The sequence below is a fragment of the Haplochromis burtoni genome, unplaced genomic scaffold, assembly GCF_018398535.1.
Source record: "Haplochromis burtoni strain Fernald_Lab_line unplaced genomic scaffold, NCSU_Asbu1 Contig_192, whole genome shotgun sequence".
In the NCBI taxonomy this organism is placed as follows: domain Eukaryota; kingdom Metazoa; phylum Chordata; class Actinopteri; order Cichliformes; family Cichlidae; genus Haplochromis; species Haplochromis burtoni.
In genome coordinates this window covers 86043-100358 of record NW_024582553.1, presented here as the reverse complement: position 1 = coordinate 100358, position 14316 = coordinate 86043, and the positions used below count along the sequence as shown (strand labels likewise).

Here is a 14316-nt window from a genome sequence, read left to right as displayed (position 1 = left end):
AAATATTCAGCAGATATGAGTCAGATATAGTTATAAATATATCTTGGTAGTGAGCTGCGCTGCAGAATTCAATTCATAGAAATCCATGCCACATTTCAATCAAACCTAACAGAGAAACCGAGCCTGCTGTATTTGAATCATGCATACCTACCAACTCACAGCTGTGGAAACTGATACACCTGGTTATTTATCAGACATTTTATTTGACATGTCAATGTGCAAGCAATCAATGTCAGTGCAGTCATATAAATTAAAAAAGCGCAAACTGATTTGCAGTGTGTGTGTGTGTGTGTGTGTGCGTGCCTCGCTGTAATGTATCTGCAGAGATGCAGCAGCTTAAATGGCGAAGGAGTGGAGTAATTCCTTCTTTTACAGTAAGTGGAATTGACTCTGTCTCACCAAGGCTGTGCTCTCCATTCAGGATTCACACTCTCCTAATCGCACATGCAAGGCTATATTTAGCTGCTCCTTTGGATGCTGGTCTGGCGCATCTCCTTGAAAAACCATGCTTCTTAGCCTCGAGGAATAAGATGCTTAAGTGTTTAACAGTACACTGAGACTGGTCTTTTCCTTGACCGCCACCCCTGCCACTTGGCTTAGTGAGTGGGTGGGTTAAAACACAGGCTGAGGAGGTCCCAACGAGTACTGATCTGATTCAATGACTGAATATTGCAGGAGCTGGTACTGGGGTGTGTGTGTGTGTTTAAAATGATGTCGAGGATTTCTGTTTCTTATGTAAATTTAGACACTGGGTATCTCAGTGTTGTTATGTAAAGGGAAAATTTTACATTATCTATGACATATAACATGTGTGGAACTGAGCAGAATCACTGAAAGCTAAAGGATGACAGTGTGCACTGACACTTTGTAGCAAACGTGCCTTTCATGATGCCCTTGTGAGAACTTCTCACAGTTCCCTCTTTCCCTTCCTTAAAAGTAATTCCAGAGATCAGCCAATAAATTATAGCGTATGCTCTCCTTACAACACAGTCATTACCATTTACTCAAAACAAACAGGAATCAATGAAGTGGGTATGTAGACTATCACATTACATGCTATTAAATAGGCTCTGAGTATGAACACTATAATCCAGTCTCAGCTGAAATGCTACACACCTCTCTCTTCACCCCCCCACCCGGATCAATGAGTGTTCAGTCAAGGACCAGAAAAAGAGAAAACAGAAATGAAAGTCATTTCATTCATAGTGACCGTTTTGCTATCAGCATCACCACACACACAAACACACACATCATCCCCATCTCCAAATGTTCTGTTCTTGTTTTATACCCCTGATTTACTAAGATACTGGCCAGTTAAAGTGATCGAAAGGAAGGAGGCCTGTGGTCCTTGTGGAGAAATGGCATCACGAGTCATGAGGCTATTACAGTAGCACTGGGGGAGGGGGCCTGCATGTAGTGCTGACTTGACTAGGCAATGCAGAGTGAGCAGGGTAAGAGGAATAGATGGGAGAAGAGGAGGAGGCATGGGGACTGCACAAGCTCTCTCTGAGTCACACATGCAGACATTCTTCATATCTAACTCGGGGTGCGAGCTCTCATGACCCCTTCCTCTTTCTTAATCTCAGTGAAATGGGGATTCTCCCACTGTTATGTGGTACATTGCTGCATATCACACCTGACTGCAAACCACCTTCCACTAAATGGCCCTAGCCCGGGTGCAAGGTGTAGAAAATAATAAATAAGATATCTATTGCTTTCACCCATCATTTCGTCCTCATTCTTCAGAAGGGTGAATTAAATGTAGATATCAAAGGGAAAGCCTGCAGCGGAGCATACCAAAGCGAAGCACAATAGGGGTGACCTTTAAAATAAAAGGTGAAAAGAAAGAACAAAAACGCTGTTTTTGCTCAGACTACGTCATTAAAACATCGCTTTAAACCCGTACATTTTCTTTCGTAAACAGTCTGTGTCGAACAGTAAATCATTAACCTTTTTTTTTTACTGTGCCCCCCTCTCACCCTGTCAGTGATAGGTTTTGTCCGTACGACCAGTCAGGTGATATTTTCCGCTTCGCCATTTTGTACTGCTGCGCCGGGTATTTATCGCAGGAGTCGTGACTGTTTCGTTTACACTGTTAGGTTAGGCGACAAGAAGGTTCCTTCTTAGTATAGTCGCTTCAGCATTTCAATTCCGTGGCCTTCGACAGGTTTCGTGAAGTGCGCTTTTTGACACACCAGATATAATTAATTTTGTATATTTAGTTTATTTTTTTTTATACCGTAAAACGTGAGAAAGAATGTCGTCTAACGAAGGCCCCGAGTACGCCCCGTTCTTCTCAGCGATGGGTGCCTCTGCGGCGATGGTGTTCAGCGGTAATTATAAAAGGATTATATTTCATATATCAATTATTATTTAACCAGTGGTGCAGTGTTCTTTTGCAGCTTAATCCTTTTTGCGTGTGTGTGTGCATGTGTCCCAACGCGGCGGTCTCAGCCATAGTACTTCTTTCCGAGCTAAGTGTGAGGGCCGTCCGCTATCGTGGCAAAGCTAATCTCGAGCAGTCGTTTATTTAGACTTCGCTGGTGCAGCCAGTGATTGTTGGCGTGTTCCCAACTTGCTAATTTTTAGTTTGTATTTCTTTGTGAATACAATTGTCACAGCTAGCCTTCCCGCTTCATCATGAGACTGCGAGGACTAGTCAAAGCTAGTTGACTAGCTGATGACGACTACAAAAGTTAGCTCTGGCGTTAGCCTGTTTTGTCTAAAGCAAAAGGCACGAGAGAGGAAGGGATGCGAACATATACGATCGTGCCAATACTCTATTCAAATAAAGTAGTATTATGAGACTGAGTTGTAATATGGTTCACTCGTAACACAGCCTTTTGTTAGGGTGCTTCTTTTAGGCATGTTGGGTTGATTGCCACTTTCCTCTAAAATGCCACCCTGCTGCATTAAGGCTACAAGGGTGTTGAGTAATAAGTTGTAGGAGTTGTATTAAGAAAGGACGCAATTTTAGAAAGTGAAACTCGTAAAGCTCGAGTTTTTTCGCTCTACATAAACGGTTTGAGTTTTGTTTGTAGCGTGTTATCGAAATTACTGGTTGGTTGAAAACCTCTTTCTTACAACTGAGCACTGGAAACCAGGATCAGCTGGTTAACTTCCTTATTGGTGTAAGGAATGACACAAGATCACATGATTATCACATGATGAGCCTTCTGACTCGGAAATGCCATCTGGGTATTTATCTTCTTACACGTTAACTTCAGGATGTTAAAGTTAAGAAGTCAGCAGGGAATTGTTTTAAATATCAAGTCATTGTTAACTAGTTTCAACATGACTGGTTTCAGGGCTTTAAGATGGAAAGTGGGAAGTAATATAAAAAGTGAACTTTGATACCTGCTTGTTTTTTTTTATTACAGGTCACAATTGTTTTATGGACTATTTCCTAATTTAATACTTCTCTTCCTTTAATTTGGTGTAATGGCAGTAATGTTTTTCCACACTTCAAAAATAATTTCACATTGACAAAGTTTACAATCATGCTGCAAGCCACTAATTGACCAATTTACAGAGTTGTAACTCCAGGCATGAGGGAGCTCTGTCATATTTATCTTGTTGATACCTTTTTTCAAGACATCACAAGATCTGTGAAAAATTGGCATTTTCAGACCTCATCATGAGATTTCATGAGCTGCAGCAATTCAGATTCAAATATGATATAATGAGTGCAAGTAATAAGTAATAATGCCCAGCGATTAATCATGTGTTATATGTAATAGCCCCATGTTAGAATACTTATTATTATTTTTAAGTCTGTGATGGTGAAAGAGTAACAAGTGGGACACTGCAGAGAAGAAAGGGGGCTTGTGCTTGCATGAAAATGGGGACTTTTTATGAATCGAGCTTCAGCTTTGAGCAGTCTAATTGTTCTGTGGTTTCATTAACAGGAATTGTTGCCTGTGCTTCTGTGACATCAATCACTGCAGTGTACATGAGCTCTAAAATAGTGGCTGCCATTTAAGTTTATTCTCAGCATGTCGTACTTTAAGGGGTTGGCTAAAGATTCTTACAATAGAATATTTTAAAATGTTTGAACGTATCTGCTGAAATAAGTGGATGCCTTGGTTTTTAATAACGGCACTTGGCGTCCTGCTGTCACATGCTGTGAGTTGCAGCAGTGGTGTCAGGTGATAATGAATTGTTTTAGTGATCTTTAGCTAAGAACAGGTGATACTCTCAGGGTGTTACAATCTGTGGGACAAGTAGCACTTCTCCTGTGGCAGCATTCTTTCTGTTTCTCCTCCTTCATGAATCACCACAGCACCTTTTCTCTCTGCAGAACCAATAAAAATAAAATGTAGATTTATATCCTGATTGACAAACCTAATGATTGTGGGGTTGATGCATGTTCATTGCTTGAAAAACTGCTTCTCTTGCGCTGCAGTAAATTTTCGATTTCCTGCAAAGCTTATTTTTTTTTCTGCCTAATCATTTTTAGAAAGTGATTTTTAGTTACTTGACCTTTAATTAACATTTGCGTTATTTCTCTGTCTTCCGTGTTGAGAGATGATTGGTGATGGCACATATAGGTTCTAGACATCCCCCTCAAGCTTCTGATGCAATATATCGGTCAGGGCAAGTCTTAGTTTTCACAACCAGCATCTTTTCCTTTCCACGTTGCAGCTAGAAGTCCTGTTTTCTAAGACTGGTTAACGGTTTTCGAATGAAGAAATTGCAGTTTCATGTTGAATTTCTTTTCTTTCCTCAAAACCAGTGCTTCCCCATTTATCTGCATTCATGGCAGACGGATGGGCTGTCTGCTGCGTAGGCATTTCGCATGCAAGATCATCTCTAGCTGCAGGCACCTCCTGCTCTGACAGAATAAGACGTCATAAGGGCATCCCATACATAAAATATTCTGTGGGTGGAAAGGAGGAAAAGCTCTTTACCTACGCTGCGGGGATTAGGATTAAAATCCAAAGGTTTTTCTTCCACACCACTGTAGAAACCATTCTGCCACACATCAAACTTTTAATCATCAGGACAGAATAAGAATGTTTATCAGCGCTCACCTGTCACGCTTGAGTGAGGCCAAATGTACCAAGAAAGAATAGTCAAGGGATTATATTACTGACTGTAATGTATTACACTCACTGATAATGGACGGCTGAATTTTTCTAAACTTTTAAATAGACGAAGGCTGAAGTGTGTTAGCATATTGCCCTGTAGTCATTTGGTTTATCAATATAATAGTTTTCTTTTGGGGAAAATGCTTTAAACATCGCTGCTGTCTCAATCAGTTTTTATATTGAAGCACTTCGGTCAGTGTCACATCTAATTTAAAACTTTTACACCCCCGGCTGAAAGTTTGGCACCTCCAAAGTCAAAATGAAAAGTAAAACTCTTTTTCTCACTTCTTTTGGTTCTTGCAATTCTCACAAAAAACAATGCCCAGTCATACAAAGACACATCTGAGTAGATGAGCAGGAGTGATTTAACCTCTAGTGATATCATCAGTCTGATGTTAAATCAATATAAGTAGTGAGGGGGGCGTGGGCTGGCTGCCATGTGCACATTTGTGGATTGGCCTGAATCTCCTTCCTGTCTGTCTCTAGATCTGTTTGCCAGATATCCTCGCAGCTAGTTTTATTTAAACTGACCAGAAAGCCATCTCTCCAGGCTCTACACAGTGCAGGACACCTCGGGCTGTGTTTACCAGGCTGTCTCCAAGGATGATCTCACAAGAGACTTTTCAGATTTAATCATCATCTGCGTGTTGGCTACAGAGAGCCAAGAAAATGACATTGTCAGGGCATTGGTTTTTACACCACTGATATGACAAGGTCAGCTTAAGATCATAGTGGCCTCATAAATGAGAGGTTACAGATTTACACTTTTTTTTTTTTCTTTCCGTATTCTCAAATATTTTGTTACATGGGATTTGCCAGCTTGGTAACAAAATTTGAGTGCAAAGGCTGTATTGAGCAATATTGTTGAATTTGTGAAAACGGAAAATTTCCCAATAAAAATGTGAATGTGTTTATAGCCAAAATGGTGGCCCATACAGAATGTAAGCAGTGTGTGGTCAGAGCTTTGAGCTGTTTGCTTTGAAGTGAATGAACAGGTTTGCATTAATGTGCACACACCTTTGACAGAGGAAACCTTGTCAAACCAGCCTCTCTGATTCTCGACCCTCTTTCAGCCTTTTGTTTGTATATTGAGAAATGAGCCACATTAACCTTTTTTGTCAGGCAGAATTATGACTTGTTGTTAATGGATGTCTTTTCTTCTATATTTGTTTATACTATGCTTTTCTAATTTCGAAACAGGCAACTATTGATTTTTCTTTTACTCTGCTCCTGCCGTCAGACTTGATTGTGTGTGACGCAGACGGTGCCGTTGTAAGTCACAGATCAGCAGAGCTAAATTCGCTGGTGAAGCTTTTTGTTCTCTACGTCCCCCATTACTTTACAGCCTGACAGGCTAAAGATGGTACACAGCAGATGTTGCAGGGTTGTGAATAAATATGTATTCACACTGCAGTTTTGTGTGTGTACTGAAGCCCAAAGTTCTTCAGAGTGTGATATATACAGCTCTGCAGCCTAATGCTGAAATAACATTGGTTGAATGAGAATACATATTTAATTGTCTAAATCTGTATTTGTAGAAAATGTTTTCATTGGTTTCAATTTGAAGGGGAAAATTTCCCAAGTAGAGCCATGTTGGATTTTTAAAGGGAACAGAAACTAACAGCTGTGTCGTTGCTCCATCTCCTGTTTCGCTTCTGCTTCATTATTCAGCTCTGCCTTCTGGGTTCAGTCATCTGTCTACCAGCCCATTGTGACCTGTGCATTGTAGTTTATGTGCTCTAGTTTGCTGTGTTTTTATTTATCTAACTCGTTATCATTTCTGTCATTCCTTACAGCCTTGGGAGCAGCCTATGGCACAGCCAAGAGCGGTACAGGTATTGCTGCCATGTCTGTGATGAGGCCAGAGCTCATCATGAAGTCAATCATCCCTGTGGTCATGGCGGGTATCATAGCCATTTACGGCCTGGTAGTAGCAGTGCTGATTGCCAACAACACTGCAGAGAAGCAGTCTCTTTACAAGTGAGTTCGCCTGACAAATTATTTTCTATAGATGCACAATTTGCAATTTTTCTTTTTCTTTCGGAAAGACTGACCGTCCAGTTCTGCTTTTAGACAATTTGGATTTCATTGTGTGTACTCTAATTTGGAATATTCAATCATTAAAGGAAGTTCTCTCAATCTCGCTCAAAATAATGAGTTCTGGGATGGGCAAAGAAAATTCCTGCTGAAAATCAAGAGTGTCAAGTCCCTCATTATCTAAGGCCAAGTCACACAAGTATAAAGACGAGATGTATGTATAAAAATATATAAAATCTCAATCAGTTGGTAAGCAATTGCTGGCAGGCACTAGGTGAAAAAGGCCATTTGCACCAAAAACCACCTTATGATTGCTTTGGTTGCTGCATTTTCCAATAATTTCATGAACAACTCAGACTTCTCTGCAAACAGTTGCCAACCAGGAGCCAAGTGGTGGTAAAACTTGAACAAGTGCAGACGTTTTTGGTTTCTTTCAAACTTTTCAGCCTTACTACCACTTGGAAAGTAGTTGGTTTGGAGAGAAGTCAGCCTCTTCCATCTGAACCTTGGGCAACCACGACAACCTGCTAGCAACCAAATCAATCACAAGCAAGTTTTCAGTCCAGCACTGTAAGCCTGTTTTACCTATCACCAGCCAGCAGTCATTCGCTGGCAGGTCGGATATCACATTTTTCCGTAGCAACCTGTTTCACGGTCGCCAATCTGTTGCGGGGATAACTGATCAAGACGGACAATTATTCACACTCCATATTTATTATAAATATTAAGAAATATTTGTTCCAAACATCCTTGATTTCTACCTTAATTCATTTATTCAGTGTAATGCCTGACAGTATGGGCAGTGTGCAGTATGGCCATATACAGGGAGCTTTACCAGAAAAAGTAATAAGCTATTGAAACTGCTTTTTTTTTAAAAGAAGTAAAAGTGTTGTGGGTTTTTTTTACGCACTTCACTGAGTAACGCACATGATTTGTTTTTTTGGTTTTTTTTTGTTTGTTTGTTTTTGTTACTACACAATGGAAAGGTGTAATGATCTGGAGATGAACACCACATGATCTACTTTTTGTTTTTGTTTTTAAATTTCAGAATGACTTTTACTCAGTATCATCAGACTTTTAGCTGCTCTGAGTGTTTGCCTGGGCTATCGAGTCCCTTGCTATAAGGAAAGTCTGTTAATTGAAAAAATGGGGAATGAGTCATACTGTTGAACTGAGATTCAACAGTATGACTCAGTAACTGGGGGGAAGAATCAAATGAACATGTTGGTGATTGAATAAAATGTTGCATTGGTTACAGCTTGTAAAAGAAATATCAGCTTTTCGGGTCACTAGACTTGTATCGAAGGACAGGCTGTGATTAGTCACATTAGTCTTGAAGATGCTCTGATTTGTGTCAACTTCAAAGGTTAAAGCAACATCTTTGTGCTGACCACTGTCTGTGTCTCTCTCTGTGCAGGAGTTTCCTCCAACTCGGAGCTGGGCTGAGTGTGGGCCTCAGCGGGCTGGCAGCAGGTTTTGCGATCGGCATTGTCGGCGACGCGGGCGTGAGGGGCACAGCTCAGCAGCCAAGGCTTTTCGTGGGCATGATCCTCATTTTGATTTTTGCTGAGGTCTTGGGTCTCTATGGGCTCATTGTTGCTCTCATCCTCTCCACAAAAGGTTAAAAAGAGAGAGGAACGGGTTTGGGCGGGGGATTTTGGCACGCAAGATGAAAGAAGTGATGCAGGAGGGGTAAAAATAAATTAAAATGGCTCCATAAATATGGTCTTATCTCAACAATGTGTACAGTCGTCCCAATTTGATAGTCAACTTGTAAATGCGCAATGTAGTGATTTGTCTGTCTTGTGTGTGGGTGTGTGCGTGTGTTTAAAAACAACTGTATGATGAAGATTCCTTTTCTCCCTCCACTTATTTCAGGCTTTGAGGCCAGCTTGGCCTCTGGTCTTAGAGAGCTGACCAAAGGGCCGTACAGCTTTTCTTTTTTTCCCTCTCCTCCCATATCAGCCTGGGAGTTGACACAGTTTCTGCATTAATCTTGAGGATCTATTTGTAAAAAGAAATGTGTATGGACTAAAAAAAATTTTTTTTTTTTCTTTTTCCACTGATTTTATTTATAAGAAATTGTTCTTTGAACTGTTTAATGCAGCAAAAGTCTCTTAATTCCCCAGGATATATACATATATAAATATATAGACATATAAATATCTATATAGATAGATTTAATGCACTGTGGGTTAATCGTGATAAGTGGTTGGAATTCCTCTGGACGTAATTCTTGGTTTAATAATTAAGATTGCCTTTAGTATGTTGCTGGTGGAGTGGGAGTTTTATGTGTAGCTGTATTCTAATCATTGCGAACATTCTCAAACTTCAGTGTTTTTCCTGTAGTACTGCTGTTTGCATTAAAAGTGTGTGTGCCCTGTGTTGGGGTCTCACAAGTGTAATTTCCACATTTCATCTCCTCTCCATCTTATTCACCTGCCCCCTTCTCCTCCCCTCATCCGTGGATGTACTACATCTCTTCCACATTCCAGCCGTAAGAATCCTGCATGGGTTTTAGTGTTTTGTTGCTGTTGGAATATGAACCTGAAGCACAGGCTGGTTTCAGAAGATTATGATCCAGATCAAGACTTATGATATCAGATTTAAATAATATCATTGCAAAAAATGAGGGTTAAATGGTGTTTGGGAGATGTGTTGTAGGATGTAACAGGGAGATTAGTATGCAAAATTCGACCTAGTTTCCTACATGGACTTGACCAATTTGATCTGGAGTCTTGTTTTCTGAAAATGGCACTGCTGCTGACGCATTTTACCGAAGCACCAATCGACAAACCTGTATTGTCACTGGTATTGAATTTATCCTGATGTGTCGACGTGAATGTTTTCACAATTGAATTAAAGAAGATTCCAACTTAGATTTGACTTGCGTCCAAACACACAGACTGTAGCGTTTTCAGTACTCCATATTTTATTGTCGTTTAAAGCCTCTCTTGGGCAGCACAGCTTACCATCGTATTACAGACCAACATACAAAGAAAGGTCAGCTGAGTTGTTAACAGTAGTTATCTCTTTGTTTTGTTCCGCGCTCAGAGCCGACAATCTTAAAACCACAACAAGTGCAGCTTCAGCAGACATGTGCACAAAGTCTGCTGTGCAGCAGAGATAACGGACACTACCAGCATGATCAGTAAATGGTTACATAAGGCTGGAACTAAACAAAGGAAGTCAACACTTCTCATGTAGTTTTCACAGCACAACTATGCAAAATCTGTCTCAGTCAGTTTGTAGGCTGTTGAGCAAAGTCTGAGAAATACTGCTAATGGCACTGAAGGTGGCACTGTCAGGAAATGACTGTGTGAAGTCTCTGCCCTCCTCTATACTGGCGCTGAGAAGAGGATCCAATGGCACACAACCTGAAATGAGTGAAAAGATATGACTGATCCCACATGAAGTTAACTCTTAATACACATCCCAGCATCCTCTGTTAGTAGTGCAACTCAAATTAGTCATTGATGAAATGTGCTATAGTTTTGTGTGCTGGCTAAAGCTGGTGACTCAATGCCACTGGTGAGCTGATCTAGCTGCATTATTGATTTTCACACAAAGTGGTTACGCAGTCAGGAGAAATTATTGAATTATCTATTCATCTGAGTGACACCTACTGATCAGTTATGCATCATTCTTTTGAACAAAGTGTCTGCATAGACTTTAAGCAGCATGGAAGTGATGGAAAACCCCCAGAATCATGACTGGTTGGTCAGGAGTGACACTTCCTGCTAGTGTACTGAGACACCTTGTGGCTCCATGCTAGCATTACAAGTAATTCACTGCTGTGACTCACCTAGAAACACAGACCCAGTCATTTTGGCCAACTCTTCACCACCACCCTTTGAGAATACATTGCTGCACTCCTTAAGAAAAACGAAAAAGATAATGATTAAAATAAAATCAGGTTATTCTAAATGGAGAACCAAAAAACGGAGATAAGACTAAAAGAGTGCTAAATAAACATAGTTTGGTGAGTAAATAACTGAGGACATATTAAAAGGAGCACAGTGTCTGATAAGTTGTATATTTCAGTAGAACAAATAAACAGCAGCATAAAGGCTCACTCACAGAGCAGTGTGGACAAACAAATCCACTCATGTTTTCTACGATCCCCAGGATCCGTACACCTGTCTTCTTGCAGAAGGTGATCTCTCTTCTCACATCACCTGTAGATACTGCCTGTAAGAAAATACATGACCAACTTACTTTGAGTGTCATTCATAAAAGAGTGTTTTTATTAGCATGCATTAGGTGGTCCAGCAGTTCTGTCTGTAATAATGACCCCAATAAAAGGAATATATGACAACATATTTTGGTCTTTGCAGAAAATACTACACAAGAGAGGTGCAGTGATGGCCAGTGTTCTTATTTACCTTACTATACAAAACGTGTGTTTTTTCTTGCCTCATTCTGATATGTACCTGAGGGGTGGTGACCAAAATGGCTCCATCCACTCTGTGCTTCTTAAGGTTTTCCAGTACGGCCAAATGCTCATCTGATGTCCCGGGTGGTGTGTCCACCAGCAGCACATCCAGCTCTCCCCAAGCTACATCTGACACAAACTGACCAATCAAAGCTGTGGGTAAAGCACATGCAGACATGGATAGGATGAATGGTAGAACAAACTTGAGCTCAACAGCAAAGTCTTCAAACACTGGGCTGGTGACGCAAACAGTCACATTGCACAATTACTTAAACTTAGTACTGTGAATGCACACAGGGTTGGAGATTCTTGGGAAGCACAGGGTGCTTGTTTGTGGTGCTCTTCAAGACCTCAAAGGATGTCTTGAAGAGCACCTTCACAGGTCTTGTACAGTTCAAGCCTTTCAGATTAGTAGTCTAGCAGATACCTGTTTTCTTGGGACCCCTCCACACCACAGCTTCATCTGGGTCCTCCAATAGAAAGCCAATAGACATAAGGGCCAAGCTCTTCTGGGTGTCAGTGTATACCGGCACCCAACCCGAGTCACACTGGTGCACGTCGGGCCGGCCCATACTCAGCATACGAGGAATGCTTGGCCCACAGAGGTCAACGTCGAGGATGCCAACCTGATTAAACCAGAAGTTCCTGAATGAGCTTCCCATTTGTATGAACATAGTCAGGCATAGATGGGTGATTTCTCCATTAAAAAAAAATAATGAATCCAATTAAGCATTATAATGTGTTGTAATATAACAGCATGGTGGTAGGGCTGTTCGATATAACGATATCGGATGACGATATAAAAACGTCTGTCGTTTCATTTTACGCTATCCTTTGTTTCGTGGTGTCACAAAATAAACTGTTTACGCAGTATTTTTTCATGTTTTGATGGTCACTGTAGTGGCTATATTAAAGTTCTCTCTTTCTCTTATATTTAATATAACCACCCTATGGACAGACAAGCCCCTGTTTTTATGCGTTGTGGTTAGCAACAATGACGGTAACACCATCGCGTGTCCGCTTGTTTATCTTCCACATAAACCTTTCACAATAAAGCTCAAGATCCTGTTGAGACTTTTCAAAATAAACTGAATCACGTGAAAGAGCAGATTATTTACGGATGAGAAGTAAAAAAGAGCCGCCAGGTGCTAAAAAAATAAACCTTAGACTCAAACGTTAGAACAGGCTTTTCCCCGCAGCACGCTGTGTAATAAACACTCACAAAGAAAACGGTGGCTGTTACAACTTGTGTTTAAAAATGTATAGTTTCATGCATCAGTTAAAACACTAGACTCCAGCTACATGACGCGCAGCTGGAAACACTTCCCGCAAGATGGAGCTGCCCGAGATTCACAGAATTTACAGAAAATGTTACATTTTTGTGATTTATATCGTTATCGGGACGATAGATGTCTTATATCGGGATATGAGATTTTGGTCATATCGCACAGCCCTACATGGTGGCATATCTTGACATGAACTAAGCTCACCTTCTTCCCAGCATGCTTCAGGGCCAGCGCCAGCTCTGTGGTGATGGTGCTCTTTCCCACTCCTCCTTTCCCTGACAGAACCAACACAACGTGTCGGACCTGGCCCAAGTTTCCATCTGATTTAAAAAGCAGAAAAAACTAATGAATTAAGGCTTTATTAGTTTAAATTTAAACAAGCTATGAGACACTCTACCTAATCTGGAAACAGGTTTTAGATAGTGGGGAGGGCACGAGCCCAGTTCACAAGTTCAGCATCAAGTTACTGTCGTTACAGTGCACAGTAACTATATAATTATACATGTTTATTACAAACTTTACTTTTCTAAGGCGATGAAGGCCTTTTACTGAGTATTGAACGACACGGTGGTTAAACCTTAGCAAACGACAGTCAAACATAATCTGAAACGGTCAGTTAGCTTCTGGTAGTTATTTGGCTAAATTAACCGTCAACTACCGTCTCCTAGCATGACAATACACAAAATATATGATAATTAAAAACTGCAGGTATCTGCGAATACTTTTGTTCGCCGGTAACTTCGACTTACCATTAATTTCTTCCATATTTTGGATATCAAATATGCGCACAGAACATGAGGGATCAACTTCCGATATAGTCACGCAGCACCTATCCAATCATACAATACATCCTACATCCAAGTCCCGCCTTTCTTTAAACACAACCAATAGGTTTCTGAAGGGTAGTGCGCTGCATTCAAGAGCGAAGCAAACGTTCAAAAACACAGAGTAAACTCGCCCTTCACTGCATAATAATGGTGATCATTATTTTAATCTGGGTCGAAATCTAGAGTCCTACCACGCCAATTTTTTATCATTGGTTGAGACTGTTATCTGACCAGAAAGCAACAGTTTTAATTAAATGTCGTGTTTAAAATACTTTACTTCTGTCAAAGGAGCTTGCAAGCTCCTTTGACTACGATGACCTGGATGACTGAGAACCTTCACAGACATTTTACTTCTGTGTAAACGCTTTTTGGAGAAAAGCAGGAAAAAATGCTTTTATTAACGTTGCTGTTGACTGGGAACACACACAAAAATCACAGAGCAACTTGTTGGGACGGATGAATATGGTTTATAGTTTTTGGGGTTATAAGACTATTACGAGAGGAGTGGCAAGCCCATTTTAGAGAAATTTCGGAGTGACGCACAACACCCATGCCCATGGATTTGATTTTCCTCTTTAGCGTTCTCTCTTTTTCTTAAATGTATCGTATTGAAGATGTGTTTTCACAATTCGGGTTTCCAT

At 40.6% G+C, this 14316-nt stretch overlaps 2 protein-coding genes across 2 annotated transcripts; one reads left to right on the top strand and one right to left on the bottom strand.

Annotated features, from left to right (window-relative positions):
- The first annotated feature begins 2017 nt into the window (after positions 1-2017).
- On the top strand, positions 2018-10006 carry LOC102312756 (V-type proton ATPase 16 kDa proteolipid subunit). The gene is made up of 3 exons (XM_005935530.1): positions 2018-2333; positions 6887-7070; positions 8545-10006. Exons 1-3 carry the CDS (start codon positions 2258-2260, stop codon positions 8750-8752), a joined length of 468 nt encoding a protein of 155 aa, XP_005935592.1. The 5' UTR covers positions 2018-2257; the 3' UTR covers positions 8753-10006.
- On the bottom strand, positions 9135-13725 carry nubp2 (nucleotide binding protein 2 (MinD homolog, E. coli)). Its single transcript, XM_005935529.3, has 7 exons — positions 13598-13725; positions 13053-13168; positions 11990-12188; positions 11561-11715; positions 11208-11318; positions 10933-11002; positions 9135-10504 (listed from the first exon to the last, which is right to left on the bottom strand). Exons 1-7 carry the CDS (start codon positions 13611-13613, stop codon positions 10365-10367), a joined length of 807 nt encoding a protein of 268 aa, XP_005935591.1. The 5' UTR covers positions 13614-13725; the 3' UTR covers positions 9135-10364.
- Between the last annotated feature and the right edge of the window lie 591 nt (positions 13726-14316).